At 41.5% G+C, this 24,467-nt stretch overlaps 3 protein-coding genes across 3 annotated transcripts in view; 1 reads left to right on the top strand and 2 right to left on the bottom strand.

Moving 5' to 3' along the window:
* The window catches only part of LOC126556283 (histone H1-like), a 591,209-nt gene that overhangs the window by 391,879 nt on the left and 174,863 nt on the right, over positions 1–24,467 (bottom strand). The window lies entirely within an intron of this gene.
* The window catches only part of LOC126556243 (39S ribosomal protein L2, mitochondrial), a 471,612-nt gene that overhangs the window by 297,011 nt on the left and 150,134 nt on the right, over positions 1–24,467 (bottom strand). The gene's annotated exons all lie outside the window — the stretch shown is intronic.
* Positions 69–412, top strand: LOC126556464 (eclosion hormone). Its single transcript, XM_050211728.1, has 2 exons — positions 69–159; positions 228–412. Exons 1-2 carry the CDS (start codon positions 69–71, stop codon positions 410–412), a joined length of 276 nt encoding a protein of 91 aa, XP_050067685.1.

The raw sequence follows: 24,467 nt of genomic DNA, 5'->3' as shown, positions 1-24,467 counted from the left end.
GTGCTTTCACACATTCATTGCATTTGTAGCGAAAGTAAACAGTACAGGAGTAAATCATCCTATTGAACATGGTTTCCAACAAGACTGTACTTATCGGTGTTTGTGTGTTGATCCTCACTATCATTAGTAATGCTCCTGTTGAAACAAGTCCTCAAATTGGTAAGTATCAAACATGTCAAAGCCACGGTAAGGTGCAAGCTAACTTGTTTTGTTATGGTTGTTTATAGAACTTATGGGTGGATATGATATTATTGGAATTTGCATAACAAACTGTGCCCAGTGTAAAAAAATGTACGGTGCGTTCTTCGAGGGTCACCTGTGTGCTGAGGCATGTGTGCAATTTAAAGGCAAAACCATTCCAGACTGCGAGGATTTGAGTTCGATTGCTCCATTTTTGAACAAAATGAACTAATTTATCTAGAACCAACTGTTATAAAGCACAAATAATGAAGAGAAAAAGACATGCACTCACGAAAACTGAAGTAAAACAGGCAAAGGTTAAGCAAACGTGTAGTTAATGTAAGGCGTTCTTTTGTACGAAGCAGAAGAAAATGATAACCAAATAAACGAACCCATTGACAAACTACCGAAACGTGTACGGGCACAATCTCCTCCAGCTTCTTAATGTTTTGTTTTTTGGGCCCGAACAATGAAAGAACTCTCTATTTGCACAAGCAATCGGTAGCTGGCGATGGCAAGTGTTTAGACAATCCGGTGAACCCGGGGCATACCATATGGTGACCACCGCCGTGTTCATCAATCTACGCCACTGAGCGTGAGGTTTGTTTGCCGAAGCAATTAAAAGAGCAGTTCTGGAAGCTCTCGATCGGGAGCAATCATAACAGCTCCCTATCGGGGCGACTCGGACGCCCTTCATCGAGGACTGGTGAGCACTAGGAAGGCGGTGAGCACTATAAAGTGCTACCATTACGTTGCAATTGTCTGACATTAAGTGGAACGATCCGGGCAAAGAGCATCCTCAGCGTTAAACTGTGATGGATTTCTTTTGGGACCCGGTCCGGTGATCCGGTCAAAAGACCGGCAACCCGCACGCTAGCTACCTTCTCCGGTGGATCAAGTGTTTGCGTCTGTTGTGATAGCTTGAGTGTCAGTTTCTTCATGTTTCTTCAGGGAGCTCCCAGCTATGCATACACGTCTGGCAGGCAGGCTTTAGATCTATATGCGTTTCGGTAAAGGCTCTGGCTGGAGAATGGAGGTTTCGAGCTTGAGTTTTGCCCCATACAGTAAGTAAACACTTACTGGTGGAGCATTAAGAGGCTGGTGTGATTTTTGTAAGGCTCCACATTATACGCCAACAACTGCTCGCGACTCGATCGTGGGTAGAATTGTAACATATGGTTCGCTGGCCATATCAAATGTATGGAAATTAGAGTACTTGAAACTGCCGTGAAATGTTTGTAGTGTTCAAACTGAAGTGAGATTCGAATTGTTCAGCGTCGGACTTCTGAATAGCTGACAGCTGTTTTCCTGCTGGTGTTGAATGTCTTGTACTAAATGATCAAAGGGAAACGATGGATGTGATTCCTATATAAGCAGTGCATAATCTAATAGCAGGGCAATCTTGGCAACACCTTATATCTGTATTTTGAACTCACCTTGAACTACTATGGATCCATAGCGCTCAATAGAGTTCATGTTCCCACGATGCCTTTTTGACGCAAATCCTTGACGTGTTACCAGATCAACGTTTGATTTGAAAAATGCCTCCACCTCGTCCGAAAGTGCCGAACACGCCGTTGAACACATCAGCAGTACACATGAAAAATGTACCGCACTTTTAAACGAACCCAGAAAATCAATATTTGTTCCTGATTCTGTTGCCATTTACACCTTTTTTGCTCCTCTATCGCTGGACAAGTTCACGGGTAGGAGGATATCTCGCCGGTCTCGATCGACCCAACGATCGAGCCGACCGAAGAGCAACACCAAACTTACCACCCGCCACAGTACCGTTCCTCCCGTTTTGGATACCGCCGCAGCCGTAGGGCCGCACAAAATCTTTGAGGACATGATTAATGAGACGTGTGTTAACCATTTTGCCTCTTTTTTTCTGGCCCTTAAATCCAATAATTGAAGAAAACAGAGTACCAAACAAGAACTATGCGTGAGAGTAAAAACGTACGAGCAAATGCTTTTTTTTTTCGTCGACTAGCTCCTACACCGCCCTAGTCCCAGAGGCAGAGGGAGAGAACGAGACGTACAGGTTCAATATTGAAACTTCGATGGGCAGCATTTGTATCCTCGTAAAGCAATTTGTATGCTTTCAAATTATCATCCATCAACTAATGGCTTACTGCGGTACAGTATGGTACGACAGGTTTTCGGGACACTATCCACGACAGGCACATGGCACCCGGTGGATGTATTTGTGCTGCTCTCGTTCCAAACATTCGTTCCCCGTTCCTGTTGGGGATTTCATTAGACTCCTCTGATAACCGTTACGTCACACAAAATGTTTAAGACGGATCGCGGAACTACCGGCGATCCGGGGCTGATTGGTTAAAATAAAAGCTTTCCATTGGTTCTAAGCGCTAGCGAAGCGCTCAGGGACGCAGTTCACAGCCATTCGTGACTTACTAATTACTTACTCTCGTTAGAATCGCCGCGGTTCACACACGTTCTAATTAACGGTGTCGGAAAGCTTTTGCTAGCGGTGCGGAACAGACGAGTCAAAAATCTTTACCCCAAATGTTGTTTTTGTTTGGACAAAGTTGGTGTTGTACGCTCGTCTAACAGCACCGGTGTTACCGACAATAGAATCTAATTTTAATTGCTCACACGTTAATGTGTTTCTTATTTTGCCCGGTAGCCGGTAGCTGTGCAAGTATGTTTAGGATGGTTTCCATTGAAGATTGTGGTGGTAGAAGAGTTCCCGAAACGATTTGAACGAGATGTTTTTAAGGTTATTGAAATCCTAACAGAGGAAGACATAGTTGTTGACATAAAATCACAGCATAATAGCGTTTCATAAAAGTTTCCTTTCAAATGGTTAAATATCATGAAATAAATGAAATTTTTCGAGCATCGAACACAAGTAGCTACTTGTTATATTTTTAAAATCATCAAATTTATTATAATAATATAGCAGGGCCCCGGACCGGTGGTGAGATGACAGCGGTGCCGGTCTTCAAACGACAGGACTCGTAGTGAGGACTAACTATCCAACTACATGGTATCGTCAAGTCTAGTAACCCTTCAGAGGGTCGGGTCTAAGGTCACCTCCCGGGTTGTTAAGCCAAGAGAAAGAAAAGGAAGATAGCCAAACCGTAAGCTTACTCTAATAATGAGATAAATGAAAAATAAATAAATGAGTAGTAGTAGTAGAAGTATTTTTTTTAGACTTAATATTTATAGCGCTGTTTAACAATTTTTTGTTCATTAACAATGGGTTCGCACCGTTTGCTTTCCTCACTGACTTTTTCGGGGTAGCAATTGCTTTTTTTTTAATTTTTGCTATCGACTGTGGTGCTGCTTAATATTCATAATATAAATAATATAACATAATAATAAATAAAGAGATAAATTAACCTAAGTTCAAGCAAGCATCTCTTAAATTGCTAACTGGATCAATGTTCTTAAATTACTTGCTTGGCAGCTGTTGTGATACTTCTGGAAGACTTTCTGAATAAATTCTTCAATTGTAGCTATGTTTGTAATTCTGTGAAGCTCTCTTGTATTGAACCAAGGAGGAAAATTTATGATCATTTTCAATATCTTGTTCTACAATACTTGTATTTTATTACGAAGTGAGAATGCTATGCTCTTCCAAGCTGGGTTCCAAGCATACGTTAGGGCTGGTCGGAAAAATGCCTTGTACACAGTAATTTGTTTTTAAATTCAATTTTGATCTGCGATTAAGGAAAAATGTACATACTTTTAATCGATTTGTTCGTTCTTATTCGAATATTTTCAATATTTGTTTTAAAAGTAATCCGTTTGTCAAAGTAGACACCTGCGTATTTTATGTTTGTTTTCCAAGAAATATTCCCATGACTCATCAACAGTTTGCTTTGTGGTAGTTTCCTCGTACAAATTTTCCTTGTGAAAAAGATTGCTTCAGATTTTGAGGTATTTGTTTTCAGTTTCCATTTGGCACAGTATTGGGCATATGTTTCTAGAGCTTTGTTTAAATGTTTAATAATTACTTTAGGATTTTATTCAGAAGATGAGATTGCAAAATTGCCAGCATAAAGGAAATTGTTACAGTTTGGTGTTTTATGTACATCAGCTATATAAATATTGAATAATAAAGGCAACAATACGCTATCTTGTGGTACACCGGCCACAGGTACATAGGGCAATGATTCAGATTTTCCGATATGTACAATATTTTGAATAAAATTAATAAATCTGAGAAAAGAGCTACTGAGCAGGGTATATAAACATAGACGATGACCAAGTATTATAGAACAGGAATGATAATTTCAAAGCATTATGTTACTAGCAATGAGTATTCAGTTGAAAAGCACCAATGAAAATTTACCGAGTATTCTCACATTGTAGCTCTGCTTTGTAAAATATCTCTAAAGATCGTAAGGCTCATGCAAATGCCGTTTTGTTCAGGAAACATTTTGAAAAGACTGACAGGAAATTCGCTTCTTTTAGAGTCCTTCAAGCCTTTGCTGATGCAGTTATTTTCCATTGACTTTCAAACCAAACTGTAGAGAAATTGCATAAAAAATTGCAACTGAGAGTAAAGAGACGAATGAATACTTAAAGACCCTAAGCCTCTATAGCAAAAATAATAACAAAATAAAAATGGTGCCTGGTAAGTTTCACTGACTTGACTCAATAATTCAACAGCTTTTTTACATGTTCACGCACATATTTTTTATTAAAAATTCATTATCTTGGCGCTTTGCGAAAGTGATAATATTTTCCTTAACATTTTAATGAAACAATATTCATACTTTAATTTTGTGGTATTAGTTTAACGTCGGCAATGATTTGCATGAATATACTAGCAAACGGACTGTCACATTAAACTGATAAACAATTAGACGGGAAGCATAAATTATCTCCACTTTTTAGAGACAATTATCTATAAATAACAGCTTTATATAGAAATCCTTGATGCAGGGGATAGTCCCACAAACGTAGACGACTTGTTTACGGATAGTCAATACACCCAGCAGGAGGTAATCATCCGGTTCCGGTAAGATTTTGTTCCCGTTTCTGATGCTGTGCTTCGGCCGAAACGAGCGAAACGAGCGAAACGAGGGCTCCGTTACGGGCAGCTCGATTCTTATCTGACGACCCAGCGCGCCAACCAAACTAGCAGCAGATGGGTTGTAATAAATTGATGTGAAATAATTTATTCGTAAGTGATTGTCCATTAAAATGTGATAATTATTAGATTTGGTCAGCAGATACCGTATTACCGGGTTTTTTTTTGTTGTAGGGGTGGGGGGAAGGGGGGGGGGTAGACGACGTGTCCCACCTAGTCGCCCGTGAGGTTCCTTTTTTGGGAGAAACTGTTGAACGAGTGACTTGATTTTGTTTGAATTTCTCACGATACCCTTTGGTGGCTGGCTGCTACTGTCAATTGGTATTTCAACAGTGAGCCAATCGCTCCACTCCCCGAAAGTATCGCTTCTGCTGTTCAAACGACGTCGTCACACAAGAGTTGGTTCGATAAATCCACATGCAGATGGCACTGCGACCTTCCTGGAGGCGGAGGATACAACAACGAAAAGACCGATATTGTCCATTTCCATAGCCCCATCCAGTTAATATTGAACTGAGAGCCTCCCAGATGCTCCGCAAACGCAAGGAAAGAAAACGAGGAAGCGAGAAGAATGAAACCCCTGGGATAATGTAATTATCGTACGGGTGTCAAAATGAATATTTTATTTGGATGTTAATCAGTGGTGTTGTCTTGTCAAAATACGTCTCATGGTAATATTTCGTTAACCAAGAGCTAGAGACTACTGTACCCTGTACTGGTGTTGGATATCCTTACAATTGAATGTGTTAGATCATTATGATAAGCCAACAGGTGCCAATGTGTATTGTTTCATTAGTATATTATTTCACGGAAGCCATTATGATTTGCAAATAAAGCACGTGTAATTCAGCTCGTGAGGTAAAGAACATTTCTTTCGGTTCAAGAGCTACGACCTTGAGATGGCAGTGAGAATCCATAATTCAGCCACTTCCTTGAGACACTCTGATCACCACACTATATTCTGTAAAACATCATTTGTTTGATAAGGTTTGCATGTGGCCACAAATTGCTGACTGATGTTACTGTCATCCATAACAATGCATCATACAAACCGTTCAGGGAAATGCACCAGCAACTAATGCACGAAGCATAATATGCAACAGTAGAAATGAGCAAAGAGTTCATCGGCAAGAGCCATCCTCTTACCATGCACTTCGTCGGAATTCTCATTCCGGATCATCTGCCGGTCGATTAATCCACCAGTGAACAGGACAGCACACCTCGATCGCACACAGCACCAAACCCAGCACTAATCTGAAACTTTCCCGCATCAGGTAAAAGTCACACCATCATCCGCCTGCCCAGGCGGTTTACACGCAGTTATCATTTCAATGAGTAAGCAAAATAAATAAACATGAAATTATCTGCGCACCAGAGACACCGTCTCACTCTCTCTCTGCTCCTGTCCCTGACTTCTGGTGGCTGCCATGTGGACTGCAAACAAGACGATTTCAATCTTTCGCCATAACTCACAGTTCACTGGGCATTTCCTTTGCAGCAGCCCAGTGCAGTGCAGGTTTCGGTTCGGCATGCACGCTGGAGAACTTACCGGAATCGGGGGAAAACAGTTCGACCGGCCGATGCTTTCACGTTTGCCGTAGGAGCCAGTGTTATTGTAGTTCGTATTTACGGGCATCTATCGGGCTTATTCCTCTGCCTGATATCTTCTCCGACATCCCGAGCCCCGGGAATCCCGTTCCGGTTTCCTTTCCAGGAAAGCAGGAGGTGACAAAAGTAGAAATTATTCAGATTAGGCTTACATGTCTAATCCTCGCTCGCTCGGCAGAGCAATGGGTTTCGGGCAGTGTTGGTGTGGTGTTGCGTTTAACATTTTTTCGGGTTATGTTTTGCTGCTGCTGCATCGTGACTATGCTGCAAGCAACCGGAGTTTGTCGAGCTCGTCTCTTGACCGCCACCACCAGACGAAATAAGATTCAAATGCGTCGATCTGATAGAAAGGAAGAAGGACCATTTCGTTCTTTCTTTCCTTTGTGTATGGGTGTATGTGTGTGTGTGTGTGTGTTATTGTGCACTGAGTCTCCGAATAAATAAACAAACTTTGAACCAGGTTAACCGATGACCGGGTACAGATACAGGTCTAGTGCTTCCCGAATCAGGGCTTTCAGGTGAAGTTGAAGTCGCATTGCAAAGGCAATAACCATTTTCGCATGCGGCACACCAGATTCCCGGGCAGTCGCAATGCAAGTTCTGGCAGTTTTGGAATCTCCATTCTCTTCTGTGTGGTGTTTTTGGCGTTAAGTTTTCGCAACTTCATTGCAATCTACCATCGCAAGCCACAGAGTGAGTGCGGAGTGGTAATTTGTTAGCGAACATAAAAGACTAAATAACACTCTGCGCCTATCGCGTAATGATTTGTAATACAATAACTCATCGATACCATTTTGGCAGAAAATGACAAACAAACCTTTTTTGTCTCGCTTTTCGATGTCGCACAAGTGTGCACATACTGTGGCTAATCGTATCGCTGGTATCGATTAGAAAATTCATAAATCCTGCAGCGCACCATGTGGGATGCATCTGGAACTGATAGTGTAGAAAACGCAGGAGTAGGAATTCACACCACAGGGGATCATTGAATACTGACACTTTGGTATCGTTTTGGTCGTGATGTGCGGTTGCCTGCTGAATTGCCTTTACAAATACTCTGAAGAATCTCGTAACGTTTTCTTACTTGTTTGAGTTTGTCTCTTGGTAACTGGTAACGTAAAACCAATGAACTTGTTTCGTTTGAAGGTTTGTTGTTGTGCTGTCATCACGTGTTTAAAGAGCTTAGGAATATCATCATGTGATTGTTTCGTAATTCTTTATAAAATAACATATTCTCTAAATGCAACTAAGTAAATGACAAGGGAAGTACAGAAAATGATAAAATTTATTTTAAATAAATAGAATGTTAGATAAAAGCAATACGGCCTGGCCGTCCCTGATGAATAAAAAAAAAAAAAAAAAAAAAAGAATGTTAGATAACATATATCGACTAGTCATATTGAAGTCTGAGAAGACTCTTTCTCTCTTTGCATGTGATACGATGAGCGAGCCGACCAAATACTTAGGCAATCCTTGTAGGAGTCCTCACAATAACCGCTTCTATTTGGTAATTTTCTGTGGAGTGATCATATCATGAGAATTACACAACACGGACTCATTGGTAGGAGAGATTGAGATGAAGTTTTAAAATTTATGTGTTCTTCAAATAGTTTGACATATTGAATTAGAAGACAAAGACACTTTGAAACAAGTGGTTTCGAAGTTTTCTTTAGCAAAGGCTAAGACTCTGAAACATCAGCATCTCTGGAAAAGATGAACAATTTAATTAAATGAATACAAATTATTTGATGAACCGTCTATTTTATTTATCTTTGTACGATAATTATTATTGTATTTTTTTTTCTTTCGATGTGACTCAAAATTTGAGATAGAAGTTTTTGTGATAAAACTTTTAGATTTTGCATGGCTACAGGGCTGCACAACGAAACTACCGAGTGTTCACAAATTCTAGGGTGTATACAGTAAAGTATTCTGCTTTTATGTATCCTGTTTTATCAATTTCGGTGAAACTAATACCTCCTACCCAATACTCCCCGTGCTACAAAAAACCATTTATAGATTTTTTAATGTAGGACGGCATATTTCTATTATCTGGAGTTCAAGAAAGTAAAATTTATGCTTTTTAATTCTCAATGGACTTTTAAATAATTTCAATTTAAAAAGCCGGTACGAAAAATGGTCAATCATAAACAATCAATTTCCTTTTTGTGGCTTCCATTCAAAGTGACTTCCATGTTATTTACAGTTCCTTCATGGAAGCAGACCTTCAGTGGACACTACTTTTGTAATATTAAGCCTTTTTTTTCTACAAGCCAAGGATCAACCAATAAGTAATTCTATCAAATATTTCTATTTTCCATTCGATCTAATATCTGGATTGTTTGGCATATGATTGTTAAATTTACTCAACACAAGCGGTGTTGACAATACGGCACTGGACCGTCATAATTAATTATAAATAAAATATTATCCGGAAATGGAATGTTCTACACTGCACGTGAAATAGTGAGAAGTGTTGTATATTTATTTATGGTTTCCTTCATTTGATTTACCCATATCTGAAAAGTTTGACCTACTGAGGGTTTCAAATAGTACTTGAAACCGATCTCTGCTTATTAGCAACTTGCGACGCTACGATAATGCCACCGGAGTGCCACAAGGATCGTAGCCAACTGTGCACCTGTTTTATTTTTGTTCGATAGCTGTAGTAAAGCGTTCCTAATCTTTGATGTCCACTGTGGCTGAAATTAAAATCATACAGCATAAGAATTCATCCTCACGAGAGCTTCTGAGTTAGTATAATAATAACATTATTACAATTTGAAGAAGTATTTATTTTGTGAAAACTATAAATAAGTGATGAATCGCTGAATTAAATATCGACATGATCATCTGCATGAAGAGAGTAATGTTCTATCAGAGAATAACAATCTAGGAAAATTAATAGAAAAAAGGAAGATAAACTTTTACACAATTTGGTAGTTCACAGCACCATTTGATCGTTAGTTTCTATCAAAATAAAAGCAAATTCTTGAAGAGTAACCATTGACAACCATAGCAGATACGATAGTAAGTCCAACACCCTCACAGCACAGTTCCGAACCAAGTGCTACTGAAACAGATCGCTTTACATCGATAATAGCACCTATTTACATTCTGTCGAGCGTTAAGGAAAGTCATTCGTTGAGAAATGCAACTAAAAAACCAGTCACACTTTACCCGTTACCAACGTTTATAAGACCCTTGACCAATGAGTGCTGCTCTGTACCCTTAGCGCTGCTCGTGAATTTCCTACCACAAATTAGAGGACACACTGGTAGCAGACGAAACATGGACCGTTTATCTGGGAACAAGCATTAGCTCCCGTGCTTACTACTTCGTTTATAAGGGTTGGTTGATTGTTTTACAGTGGCTTCTTTGACACCGAGATCGTACCTCGATCACCCGAGGTCAGATTTCAGCTCGCAAGCTCCCGAGATAACGATACCTCTATGAGCCGAGTATGAACAAACCAATTCGAATGCTCGCCTTTTGCTTTTCTCACGTTTTTCGTTCAACATTTAATAAGATTTTAATTAGACTCGATTTGAATCCGATGCTCAATATTTCGTAGATTGTGCAGATTGTTTGCGATAAGCGAAACGGGCGATGTGACTTTCTGCAAAACGAGAAGCACGGCGCACTCGAAGGACGTTGGCGGTCGGCCATCTCGAGTTGATACTTTTTTCCATGTTGCGCGTCGAGGGTGGGGCAGCGGGTGATGGAGGATGCAGTGAATTGTGCCTTACCGTATCATGTGAGCATCGTCTGTTGGGAATTTTATGGGCAGTTTTTCCGATTACCTGGGGGCATATCGGAGTGTTGGGACGGGCAGATCCGAAGACGGGGGAGGGGGCTACGACAATCAGTGACATCCCGTGGACTTCGGTAGCAGTTTCTCATGCGATGTCGTCCAATTCTTGCTGGAATCTGGTTGGGCCGATCATGCGCCTCCGCTTTTAATCGCCAGCTTCCGTTACGGTTCCGTTGGCGTGTCAATGGGAAGACACAGTGGTGGCTGAACCGGGCAGCTACGATGTAGCAGTAATTTGAGCATGCTGGGATCAAGCAGCAGAACATTTATTGTGCATGTTCTGTTCAATATCGTGCCAAAAGTGGATTAACGATAGCGCACCACACCAGAAACATGGCTGGGTTAAAGTGCGCCTCCGTGTGCGCCTGATCACAGCGCACGGCTAAGCGAGACGTTAGTTTGGTGAGCTAGTGTGTGGATGAACCGATGAACTTTGCTTCATCTGGCGCCAAAAGGCTATCGTCGCGTTTCAATTGGTGTTTGGGGCACATTCTCCAGGTTGCCTTGGTCAATGTTAGCAAATAAGCCACTCCGCTCTGTTGAAGCATTCTTGCAGCACAATCGCAGCACAGAAAGGTACGGGAGCAGTGTTTAGATACACAAAACGGGAGCCAATTGTATGGGAGTGCGACGGCACAGCTTCCAGGCACGCAGCAGCAAAGAAGAAAGCGATATAAAGTGTGTCTGAAGCAGGGATCATCTCAAAGCCCGCAGCTGAGTGAGTGGGAGCAAAATGCAAGAGTCTCGTGCAGCACTGGGAACATAGACGGTGAAACAATTCAAGCGTTCAACCCATGCGCTTCACTGTTTGCTGACGGTTCCGAAGATGTGTCCACATACTCAATGACCCAATATTACCCGGAAGAAGAAGCGCAAACCGCTTCACCTGAACGCTAGCCTGCGGGACCACCCAAGCGCACCGGCCAATCCTGAAGTTCGTGCAGTTTGTCGCATGCCGCATACGACCGCACCGCGCACGGTAGCCGCAAAAGAAGTTGGTGGGACCCGCGACGGTCAGAGCATAAGATGACAAGCGCAAATAGCACTTGGAAAATCTAATAACAATAAAACGTTCACCTTTTCGCAAAAGAGATCTGGAAGGGAACGTCCGTGGTTGAGCGATTCGTGCGTGCCTGCCTGATGCCCCGGCTGGCCGTTTTCCGAAATCGCATCAGCTAATCCCATCAACCGATGAATCATAAGAGAATCTCTTTCGCTCCGGTCGGGGCCCTGTATTCGCGGTTGTTTCCTCTAGATACCGTGGCAGAAGCGTTTGCCACTTGTAAATGCAAATTTTGCTACCACATTCAGCCGTCGCTCTCCCAACCGTCGTGGGGGATGATGCACCGAGGTGCCTTTCACCGTACGGCCGTAGAGTTCTACGGGGGCCTTAGCATGATCAGGCCCCCTGTGTGCGCATTGCTGGGGAAGGACGTAGTCGAGTCAGTACAAGCCTGCCGAAGGACCGTATAGGTTGTACCAAACAAAAACAATTGCTCATCGATCGTCCGGATGTCACGATCCACCGAACGGCGAGAAATGTGCGTGCAGAAAGAGTTTTCTTGGCGTTTTTTTTTTTTGTAAGGTTTCAAGGCAGCACCTAATAAAATGAGGTTGTTATTTTACTAGAAAAGTATGGAATGCTTTAATGTTAAAGTAGTGAGGCACAATAAAAAATTCGAGACCACGATTTCATTAGAACTTCATGACATCACTCCCTTTATATCTCTTTTATTATAGGAAAAAAATGGGAAATAAAACGTAGCAGTGTTAGCGAAACATCCATTAAAACAATCCTTAATGTTGGCATTATTAACTATGGCGCATCGGTCATCTGAAGCATCGGGGAAGAAAGATATATTTATTTTTTCGGTATAGGAAGGAATTCTTGCATAATCTCAAGACTACTTTCCAATACCGGGTAGAACTCACTTAGTCGTCTTAATGATATTTAATCCTTTTCCTCCCCCAGCTTGATGTGTCATCGCTTGAGGATGGGGCAACCGCTGGGAGGTAACCCACATCGTTAAGCAGTCCGTTTAGCGACAGGCGATAGCAGCGAGAAGTATCAAGATTCTCGGATGGCACCTTTCACACCTAGCGTACGGATTTATTTCCCACGACTGTACCTCGACCAACCGAAAGGCGAACGATGGATGAGCACGCTGAGCAGGCGTACGCACGCGCGTCCGATCGTGTGTTTCAAATACTTCTAAATTAATGATGATAATAGTTTAAGATGACTTTTATAAATAAGAATATTATTATAATTCATAAAAATTACATTTCATTAATTTTACCAACATTATCATTATTCCTGTTCGAGTTACGCCGCCGAGCGATCGCTGTCGATTAGCAATGACCGCAGTTGAAGCTCTGAACGCGGTGACATTGGGGAAAAGGTTTTCCTGCACCACCTTCTGACGTCTCCTAAATACGGGAAGATGCACGGAAAAGCTGTCCAGTAGAGCATGGGAAAGCAAAAGCAGTACAAGCGAAGAACGCGGCAAAGGTTTATGTCGATGATGGAAGCGAGTGCCACTGAGAACGACAAAACGACGGACGGTGGAAGGAAAGCACGATTAGGAGCAGAAAGCTGAATGTCAACTCAATGAAAATGGGCAACCGTCCTCGTTCTGCTGGTAGGTCTATCAATACTGACCACACAAGATGGGACTCAAGAGCTATTTTTCAATTGCAACCCACCCCGTCAAACCCTTTCTAGGGCGTGCTGGGTACAGGTGAATGTGTTAAGATGTACGATACGTGAAGCACTGTTTTTGACTAATAAAATCAACCGCGTACGTCCGTAGCACACTGAGACCCGAGGAAAGCAGTGAAGCCCTGGGTGTGAATTTTTTCCAGGCCGCTTCTCATGACCCTTTTGAATGATTCAACATGTGCGTTGATCGTTATGTTTTGGTTGATGAGTAGCTGCTGAGAACGGACATCTTCCATTTCCTGTGTTAAGAACGTGACCAAAAAGCTAAGTGACCTAGTGTAAGATTTGAACGATGGTCTAATCTCTGGAAGTTCCATCTCTGGAAGAGTAAAAATAAATAGTGAAAGTATTTTACATTTGTCTACTTTACTTCTTGAGTATTTTAGTGACATAAATAATAGACTGACGAAGCGGAATGATTTTCTGAACAACTAGAAAATTATTAGCTTCAATGTCCTTTATTCACCTTCTTCTTGTTCGCTGGGTCTAGCTACTTGGTCACACCGGTTATCGAATAGCTTACTATGGTCCGGATGGGATTTGAACCCCGATCCTGCCGTATGACGACAAGCTGCCTCACTTGTCGCTTCACCACCGGGCCACCCTTTCGATAATACCCGTTCTAAATAATATATTTCAAACATACGGAATGCATTTTTGATACTACCCGCACCACACAGAAACCTCCAAATAAGTCCAAAATACACTTGATGAAAGTATGACTTGAATGAGTTGCGTTTGAGAAATAAAAGGTGAAGCGGTAACGTGTACAATTTCGGTCCTCTTATCGAACCCATTGCGGTCTCTATCCTCTGAACTACAGAGGAGGGGGAAAACATATAAAATGCTAAGCTTTCCAAAGCGAAAGAAATAATCAAAGCTATTAAATTGACTCTGAATTGCTTTTCTGTCTTCGAATGGAAAAATAATACCCTACCGATCGGTTTGATCGGAGGATGTTCGTCAACCGCGTCAATTAGCAGTGACTGATCTAGGAAATGGAATGGATCGACCATTTGACCGGTGTTAAGGTGAATCCATTAAAATCTGAAAGATAGTATTCGCTTTGATTCCGCAGCCAGTGTTCTAATATTGTCGACCATCGGATCAATACAGCTCGCCCGAGGACGGTACAGTATTGGAATAGACATGTCGCACCAATCAGATCATTGATCTGATTTCTGTGAAACGAAATAGACATTTTAAACAAATTGGAAGACGGATTTTCGTTCGATAAAACCGGTAGCTTTCATGGCCTTTCGTCCGCGTTCGTAATGGGAAGAAATAAAAATGAGCCGTTCCCTAGATCTAGATTTGAACGAAACGGGGTTCTGAAAAGCAATAAATTGTACCGTGCACACTGTGTACAGTGGATGGAAGGTTTTGATGGATTGTAGAATGGTTTTGATCGCTGGAAGGAAGTGTTTGGTTGGATAAAGTGTATCTTATTTCAACAGAATCAACAACAATCGGTTTCAAATTTTGAGCCACTACAAAACAGGGTGAATCTTATTAAAAGTCGTTCACGGTATAATTGAGTGACAGTGTTGAGAGAACTACTGTCTACTATCACAGCTCGCGAGAAAATATTTTTGTATGATTCAGAGATGGGTTTACCGGTTCGCGTACCGTACGTGGCCTCGAGTGGCTTCGAGAGGCAAAATCACACAGAGCTACCGGGACAGTAGAATGTGATGTGATAGAGTCCTTCAACTTTCACTCTCTTAGAGTTTCCGAGGGACTAATCCACCACTGGTATCCAGACAGATTATTGTCGACAGTAACTGTGGCACATCCGTTTGGGTTGTTTGACGTATATTTACAACGCCTGTAAGGAACTGAATTGTTCAAATCCCGAAGTCTGGTACTTTTATGCATAAATTAGGAATGTTGTAAGAGTAGTTTACGTAAATGGTAAATTTTGTTCGTTCTCGAGCATTAAACCTTCACCAATTTCGTTTTTTTTTGTGGCTCATTAACGGACAAGTTCTATAAAGGCTTTTAAAGTTTAAAAACGTATTCGTATATTCAATGAATGATAGCTTTGAATATCAACGTTTTTAACAGATCTCGTAGGTTATGTTAAAAAGTATAATTGAAGTTAAAAAGAAGAGAATGTTAATTTGTAAAATGTATTCCTTGGTCAAATCGTGTAGGCACAAATACGCTAAGTCGAAATCACAGGTCACATTGATTAAATTTGATACTTTCAACCGTTGTAAAACGCATAGCATAGTAGTTTTCACTCACTTTTGCATTTATTATCATCCAGTTATAAAGCTATCGTAAAGCTGTAAAACAAGGTAAAATTTTCTCATTATTTGATAATCAAGCTATAGAAAAACCATACATTAAACGTGGTCTACAAGAGGCGCAACTTCCAGCGCAACTTGATTTTCTGTCAAAATGCTGTCGATTTTTTTTGCACAGTTCCTTATGAAACTCACATCATGTTTTCGCAAAATCAGAGTTGCGTTACGTGTGCCGCAACTCTGATTTTGCGCCTTTTAGCTTCACTATCCTGGCAATGTAAACAATGAATTGAATAATTAACACGCTACAACAATACAACCAGGCCATCTCTCTTGAATAATAACAAAAAATTACACGTTATTTTAAACTGTCAAACTAAAATAAACTGCGAAGAAAGTTCCTTATGTAATTTACTCTTAAATAAAAATCAATATGGTTTAATATCAAATGATGTGGTGTGTTGTTGAATTATGATGATGTGAAATGGCTCTATGACAAATATTAAATACTCAAAAAACCAGCGTTTTGAACTTTTATTAGAAGTTTTATAAAAATACCCTCTAGTGATGGAGTCCTTTTCTGTAAAGAGTGTGCCGTACCCTGGACTAGGTAATGATTATAACAATCATTTGGTCGGTTTACCCATACATTTCTTGTTGTAGAGTATAATCTGAATAATTGAATTTTGCTGTAGGATTGACAATCGCATGCAAACATTCAGAGGTCTCAAAGTTCTTTGGTAGTTCAACCATTATGTATATTTATATTTTTTTCTTGTATTTTCTAATATATGTTACTCTGAAAACCAATTATTCTCCTACTATCTGAACAATTACTCAGAAATAGGCATCAAGTCGTCTTTTTGTTCATCCTCTTCTTGGTTTAACGACCCTAATATCACGTCGGCCGTTGAATGGCTTACTAGACTTGACGATACCACGTAGTTGGATAGTCAGTCCTCACTACGGGGGGACTGTTGGGATTTGAATTCGGTCCTGCAGAGTAAAACCCGGCGCCGCTGTCGCATGGGCTTGATTTCGGTTGGCAATTCACAGAAAATAAAATAGAAAAAAAAAACTGTGTATGGCGTTTATATAGATAGTTCGAAACTCTTGGTTAAATTACAGTTTTTCATCTTGGACCTTCTCTCAAATATTTTCTAAAAACTTGGGACTCTCTAGCATTTATTTTCACTTATTACTTTCTTTTACTTTCCTACTCCATGTTACATGTTATCTAGTTTGTCTACCAGTGTTACACAAGTCTATGAAAATGTATGATTTAAATAATCCTTTCTCAATACATTCGCTTATTGAGAACCGCGAACCAAGATTCCCGGATGGAGATCCGTTAGGTGGAATTTGCATGAAGATATTTGTTATATTATTATACTAATACTTACCAGTTTACCGTCTCATCCTGAGCATTAATTTTCACTATTCCCTCTGTTCTCCCTGGCACATGAGACGAAGAACCGCCTTTCGTTTTGCTCGGTGGACAAGAAACACACTTCCGTTCCCATCTATCTATTCGGATCTATTCGACGCTTCTTCGATTTTCTCCATTCGGTTGGTGAAGCTTTACCAAGCGGCGATTAGGTCGTTCACTTGCCATTTACCATCGATGTGGTCCGATCGATGAAATCGATCCGTTTTGGCTCAAGCAATTGTGTGGACTGTGGATTTGTGGAAAGCGTTTGCATGGGCCAATTTCTGGTCGGCGCTCTTTTCTTGCCAATCGCAGAAGTTGTTTGAAGATGATACAGATGATATCGGGTTGGGAGAGTTCTCCCCGCTGGAAGTACAACAGGTACTTCTGGTGTTCGTTCTTTCTTTCCCATTTCATTTCCTTCTTCAGCAATTGTCCGTTTGCCATCAAATAGATGTTTATGCATGCAAATGTTCTTTTAACTATTTCCTTCCTTTGGGCACTTCGGCTAGAATAGCGCTTCCCCGCCGAATGCGCCCTGGGTATCCGGAGCCAACTGGCCAGCCCGGGAAAGACGGATGGTCATCGAAAGAGGGCGAGCTTTTAAGAATCATAATCAAAGAATAGCTGTACGTTGTTGGATTGGTAATTGACGCATTGTACCGGTGTGCGTTTGCCACGACAAACATCACTGTGTGTGATTGGAAAAAGTGGAAGTTCGCCCCTGGTTGTGAACAGCAGCGCGATCGAGCAAATGCAAATCGGGGTTTGCCAAATGCTGTGCCCTGCCCAAGAAAGTGGCCACCAAATGGTAACGCGACTGTTTTTAGCCGAAACGATCACAGCCAACGAAAAGGCGGCGTATGCATAGTCAATGAACTTTCAGGAGCGGAAATCAATCCTCCGAGCCGAGTGTGAACTGGCTTAATTTGTGCTGCATATGGCGAATGGTTCACGCCGTAAATGGTGGCGCACCAACGCAGGCTGTGGCCTAGCTGATGGACGCGGATGGACGACGGATGGTCACTTTTGGCTATTCCTGTCATTCATCGATTCTACCATCCGTTCAACGGGGTCGGCACACTGGAACGAAAACAACCGTAACAACTGGCAAGTGAAGGAATCGGCCGAAAGGGCGGATTGCTTCTCTCGCTTTGGACCCTGGGGCTCTAGAGTCTTTCGACAGTTGTCTAGGCACGAAAACACAGAATGCACAAACATAATTGTCAATATTGAAACGTACCGCAGTAGAATGCTAATTCGTTTTTCCGCCTTCCACTCTAAAGAAGTTCCAGTTGATGAATCGGTCGTAATCGGCACTGATTTACAATCGTGCGGTATTGTACATGGCGTGTGCTAGGATGTCTTGCACATAGCTGTAAACATGTAACAATCCACTCAACCCATCTCACTGGACGTATGAACTTATAAACTAAATGGTTGTGTTAATGTTCGGGTGTTCTTGGTGCTTATTGTTGTTATATTTATCACTCGTAAGACCATGGCAGAAAATCTTACATTATTTGAATAATGCTCAGCCAAACGGGTAGCTCGGTACCGGATAAATGTTGGCATCTTGTTACCTTGCGTCGTTGTTACCGTATTGTTTTGTGGGTCTTTGTACGACTTATAGATCGATTTAAACATGCTCATCATGCTAATTGTCACCAGCCATCACCACCATAACCACCGGTCATAACACAGTAGCTTGGTACGCGTGAGGCATGCAGCGCTCGAATCCAAGTGTTGCGTTGCCTGACTGCATTCGAATGTGAAACAACGTTTAATAACCAATAATAAGAAGTTATATAATTTATGGTTCAGTCACAACTTCACCGCGCTTCTGTGTCCTGATCGAGCATTGTATGCAAAATAGTTTCGATTGATGGAATGGAAGTTCTTCCTTCTTCTCGCAAACCGATCACCCGATGGGACCTGTAGAACGTGCCGAAGAACAGTTTTCATTCATCAAATTCTTGCACTGAAACCTAAAGCCTGTTCCAGGCCAACAGTCTGGAAGGAGCACGAAGAAGATTTGTGATTTGCTTCGATTTAAATGATATTGTACTGGAAGAAGCTACATTGGAAGTTGGATGGTTTGGGCGAAAGCGTTCCGCACTGGCGTTTCAATGGTTGTGTTAAAATGAGCTCAAATCGAAATAAATCAAGATTCAATCATTCACTGCTTTTTTACCGCAAAACGCTGAAAGCATATCAATTTTCTTTCGCTCAGGGCGTGGTACATTACTATCACATTGGTTGGCACTGGTAGTATCAAATAGTACGTTCTGCCACATAATGCTGTGTATGTGTTTTATTTCGAAACTTGGATGTCACAAATTGTAAGTTTTATAAGTATTTTTTCAAAAGGAAATTAAAGATAAATCAATCCAAATGAAAATTTGAATTTAACATTTATTTGTGCTCTACAAAACCAACAACGAAATGGCGTAGATGTACCCGTAGATGTACTAATAAATTATGGCTTTTTTGTTTGTGAAACAAATGTACTCGTTTCTTAATTATTTGTTTTACAATAAGGATATCGTTAACTATTTTGACTCCTTCAGGAATTGGATAAGATCCTTCAAATCAGAATTGACGAATAAGATTGTATTGGTTACTGATGAAGCAAAACAAACAATATCTTGGATCGACTAAGATATTTGCCATGCTTGATAAAGCTTAGTGATTGTCAAATGGACCATCTGTAATTACCATCTTGTCCATACTAAGATGAGTTCACTAAGATGGTACTTTGATTTCTGGGTCAAATTTTCACAACGATAAAACTATCCTGCGAAAAAGGTTCACATCATGGTCAGTTTTACAGTTTTGAAGCGACATTTGGGTGGCCGGAATGTTTATGCGATTAGATGATTTCGTCGATTTTCGTGTGTCAGAAATGATACTTAATAAGCTTCATAGAAACTTCAATTTAATTACTAGTAAATACATTCACACCGCGTAAGACAAATCTGCAACAAGGCCTCAAAATTAAAGCATTTTCCCAAAACCAAATGGGCTTCTGAGTCGGCACCGTAGTTATAAAATCCACGTACAACACAAGAAACCCAAGTGTCATCGTTGTAATTTTATTTCGTTCCTGTTTGTTGTGCAATAAATTACCTTTATCTGAAACTAATAATCATCGTCTTCTTTGCAGACCTCGTTGTCGTCCTGCTAGCATGGTACAGCGTCACTCAACTTTGACATTTTAAATCATAACCTCATGCACTCACACGCTGTGCCAAATGGTGTACACTATCCGCGCTCGTAACGAGTACGAGAATCTCATCAGCAGGGTCACCGCTCATCGTTGGCTTCGTAACCAACATGGAAGATGTACATCGGCCGTGGCTCGCTTCTATCACGCGTGCTTTCGTTGAGGGTGAATCTGTACGAATCTGTACGATGTTGCTTTAATAACTGCATTATATTCCTGCTCGAACTTGGCTACACACGCGTCGCCGGGACGCTGATCAAGATGGAACAGCTAACGGACCACTAGAGCTGCTCGCAAACGGTGTTGGCACGAGCTAGCTCTATCTTCCGATCCGTGCCCGTGTGGAATTGAAGGTGAAGGAAGCTTTCGTTGCAGAATTGATCCAATCTGAGACGAACCTACTCAGCACATGTGTATGGGGCCCGGTTGCGTTGGCGCGGGCGCGTCCAGCTATAAAATCAATTTTAATTACTCTCTAATGAAATGAGCAAGTTAATTAAATTTTTACGATTTGATTTACTGGTGGTGGTCTCTGGCCCTGTTGATATTGCGCCGTTTTGTGTATTGTGATAGAACGTTGATAGCTGCGAAGTGGGATGGTGATATACGTGCTGGTTTTAACGTTCACGAATAACTAGTTGAAGCTTCGTTGGTTGGACTAGGTGATGAAGTTAGATCATTGAATGTTCAAAAAAAAAATCCGTTGATGAAGAACTTGGAGCCAACACATTCAGGCACCAGATTCAGAACAAATGACCTGAAGCAAACAAATGAAACAAAAGTTTAGTAAATAGATCCGTTGAAAATGGATCATCCGTAAAGAATGGGTAAAGAAATCTCCCAAACAACCTATTCTTAAATTGATATTAATTGTCAATAAATTATGTCAATCAACCTTTGCCGCGTTGATCCGAGCTTAAACGTCACTCATTACGGAATATTTCGCATTATAATGATCAATCAGTCAGGGAGTTTGTGTTAGCAAATTCTCGCCTCTTTCAGCTCAGGCAGTGACCGGCGATCCATCATTGGCCTTTGACAGCAGACACAGATGATCAGCGTCTGTTTGATCTGTTTGATCACGGGTTTGACTTTCCCCAGATACCCGTGCAACATTCGGTGCGGCCAGACAAATCGTTCCCTTTCCAGCTAATCTCTTTAGCGCACCAGTCGAAAATGCAGTTCGGCGATCCGTTCCATTCCAATCCGGATGTCCAATCGGTTCCAGCCGGGCAGCTACCACCGGGTGGTGAACCGTTTTGATCATCGCCCAATAATGTATCGCACAAGGGGCTTGATGTCGGGGTTGACAAAACGCGTTATGGTTACGTTCGCTCTGGCACCGCGTCTTGCCGGATCGCCCTGAACTCGCATCAATCATCTTCGTTTGAAGGAAACTTTCCAAATTGAACGTTTTAGGACCTCGGCGTTACAGAGGAACTGCTGCTCTGCCCGTACTGCTGTTCGGTCTGCTTTATCGTCTCGTTTGCCTTCCCGCTTCCTACGTTTCCGATGGGTAAGGTTCGATGAGCAATCGGGACGATGGGATTTCACGCATAACAAATTCTTCCAGCAACTACCGAGGCGCAAAATTCACGCTCCCGCTGATTTTTTCAACAAGTATTTTTTAACCTTTTTGTGAGAGGAAGGCGGAAAAGCCGACCGGGGAGGGAACGAATGACAGAACGGTTTCCATTTTCACCGGTTTTGTTCGGTTTAAACAGTTCAATAAAAATAGCTCATACTTAGTGTTCACCGTCTGTCACTAGATCCGGAACAGGCGTCGTTTGTTTGAAATGATGCTTGAGCAAATTTCCGTGATTGCGTCTAAGATGGGAAAGGTTCAGAAGTAAAACAACGTGGAAAGGAACTGTAACCGTCGAAGACGGAATGAACGGTGATCTAGTTTTGTCTATACATCATTGCTTTGCATGTTCGAATTTGACATTCCTTTAAAGAGAACTTGTACCAAGGTTAAATCAGGATTCGCTTTGACTTTTAAGAGAGTGTATCTTCGAAATCTCCCTAAAAACACTTTTTCTGTTTGTGCATAAAGCAGTCGGGAATTTTCAAATTACCCGTTCGCTTTCTTATCGTTCTTGGTAAAAGCTCCCATGTGAAGCTCCCATCCACGAACATTGTTTGTGTCTGTTCGTTCATAAGGAGATGAGGTAAGAGATTGTTCCCTGTTTTTGTTATATTGTGGTACAATTTTTTTTTATTCCACAGCGATGATCAATCAAAAGAAGACCTACTTATTCCGTGGAAGACTGAATGATTGTTATTTTGGAGGAGGAGCGAAGAAAAAAAAAAGAAACAAGGGTTAAACTATCAAATCTCGTTTGTGGCTCGTTCAATTGTACAGATAACAATACAAATATGAAAAGTTAATTTGTTCGATGTCGGACAAATGTTGGTGCTTTACCGAGAATTCGTCAATTGAATCCAGCCAGTAAGTATTGAAGCTTCCCAGGGTGACGAAGTAAAGGGAATCTTGTGATGTGTTAGATCTCTGCGATCGGTACACATTGGGTGGTTGAAGGTGTTCGATGAACTTGTGCCATGACAGGCGCACGTTTTCAGGTACTTGAGCAGCAATTTCAAAACACTTTTGATGGAGCAGCAATTTTCCCTTTTGTAAGGGTGTGCCAGGGAGGAAGATGCGTGGTTTTGTCGACTTCAGCACAAACCTACTCGCAACGAAGTGAGCGGAGCGGAGGGGAACAAGCGGTGGACGGCTGCTCCGGCTTGCTCGACGAATTCGATTCCCAGTTTGATCATCGTTGGAACAAGATCACACCAGACGTCCGGTCGACATTCGGCGCTCGGAGCTGCATCGCCCTATCGCGGGACTCTCTGTATTTGCGATTAAACTGTCATCGCCCGTCGTTGAACGCTCCCACGGCGCAAAGGCGCTGATCGGATTTTCTACCACCAACTACACTTGGGACCGACGTCACCGACGCAAAGCACTCGACATAAAATTTCAAGAGTAATCATCCTCACGATTTGCGCGGGTTTGAACGCTCCAAAACCGTTTGCTTTTTTATGATTGTTTAATTGGATGATTTAGGAATAGGATTTACGGAGCGATTTAGTTTGACTCCGGTTGAACTGCGTTGCACGGCACAAAACTGCCGCACAAGCGGAGCAGAAAGTGTCACATCGAGTGTATGTTATATAAATAATTCTGCAAAAGCACCAGCAGGGGTCCTCCGAAGGCGTGTGCAGAATCGGAACTGAAGCTTCATGCCTAGGAATATTGCCGTGTTTGCTACATTTCCGTGAATCGCAACACGGGTTGGTGCTTGATAATTACGAAATGGGTTAGTACTGGCATACCGTCAGTGTGAACTTTCGTAGGCAAGGACATCGTTTCGAGTTGTGTTGCATCGGTTTTGCACAGAGCTACAATTACACTCCGTAGTCGAGGCGTAACGATGCACGGATCAATTGATCGCACAGCAGCGTACTAGACGCAGCGCTCTATGCTAATAGGAGGAGTAATTGTACTTTATTTTAAGACAATCCACATCAAATGAGTTTCGCTGGGAGGCATTATATCGTTCGCCGTAATGTAAATGAATCGCACCCTGTACGCGACCGTGTGCAGTTGAGTTGAAAAAGATTTGAGAAAAAAGAGGTCTGCGTGGGCTGATTGTTGGTAGTACATTTTCAATGGCATAGCCACCGACATGAGACATATGGTGTGATCATAGATGTTTAAATTGCCAAGATTAAAATAGGTAAATTGGATAAGATTGTTATATAAAAAAGAACTAATGCTGATGTGGTATTGATGATTGTTGCATAGCTCAGTTCGCTTTAAACAAGTTTCTGCTAGCTGGTGTGTATACTGTTATTTTCTGATGAATGTTTTAAGAATGTTAGATAATATGTCTGAAGGACTGTTTTTGTTTTCTTTGACTTGAAATTCTGGTCAAATGTTTCATATCCTTGTACTTATTCCATAATGTATTTTGCTTTATGTACAACAATACAAAAGCAATAATAATTACAATATTTTCACTTTTGGGTATTCTGCGTATTGAATAGATTAGCTTAATAGCTTATTAGATGTAACCAGCTTATTGGCTCAGCAAAAACGCTTTACTGCTCGCTCGTCCGGTCAGTCGTAGAGTACGTATTCGTAATGTGGTGGCCTTGG

Source organism: Anopheles maculipalpis, chromosome 2RL (genome assembly GCF_943734695.1).
Source record: "Anopheles maculipalpis chromosome 2RL, idAnoMacuDA_375_x, whole genome shotgun sequence".
NCBI classification, from domain to species: Eukaryota; Metazoa; Arthropoda; class Insecta; order Diptera; family Culicidae; genus Anopheles; species Anopheles maculipalpis.
The sequence above is the reverse complement of the archived record's forward strand: the minus strand, read 5'-3'. Positions and strand labels throughout refer to the sequence as shown.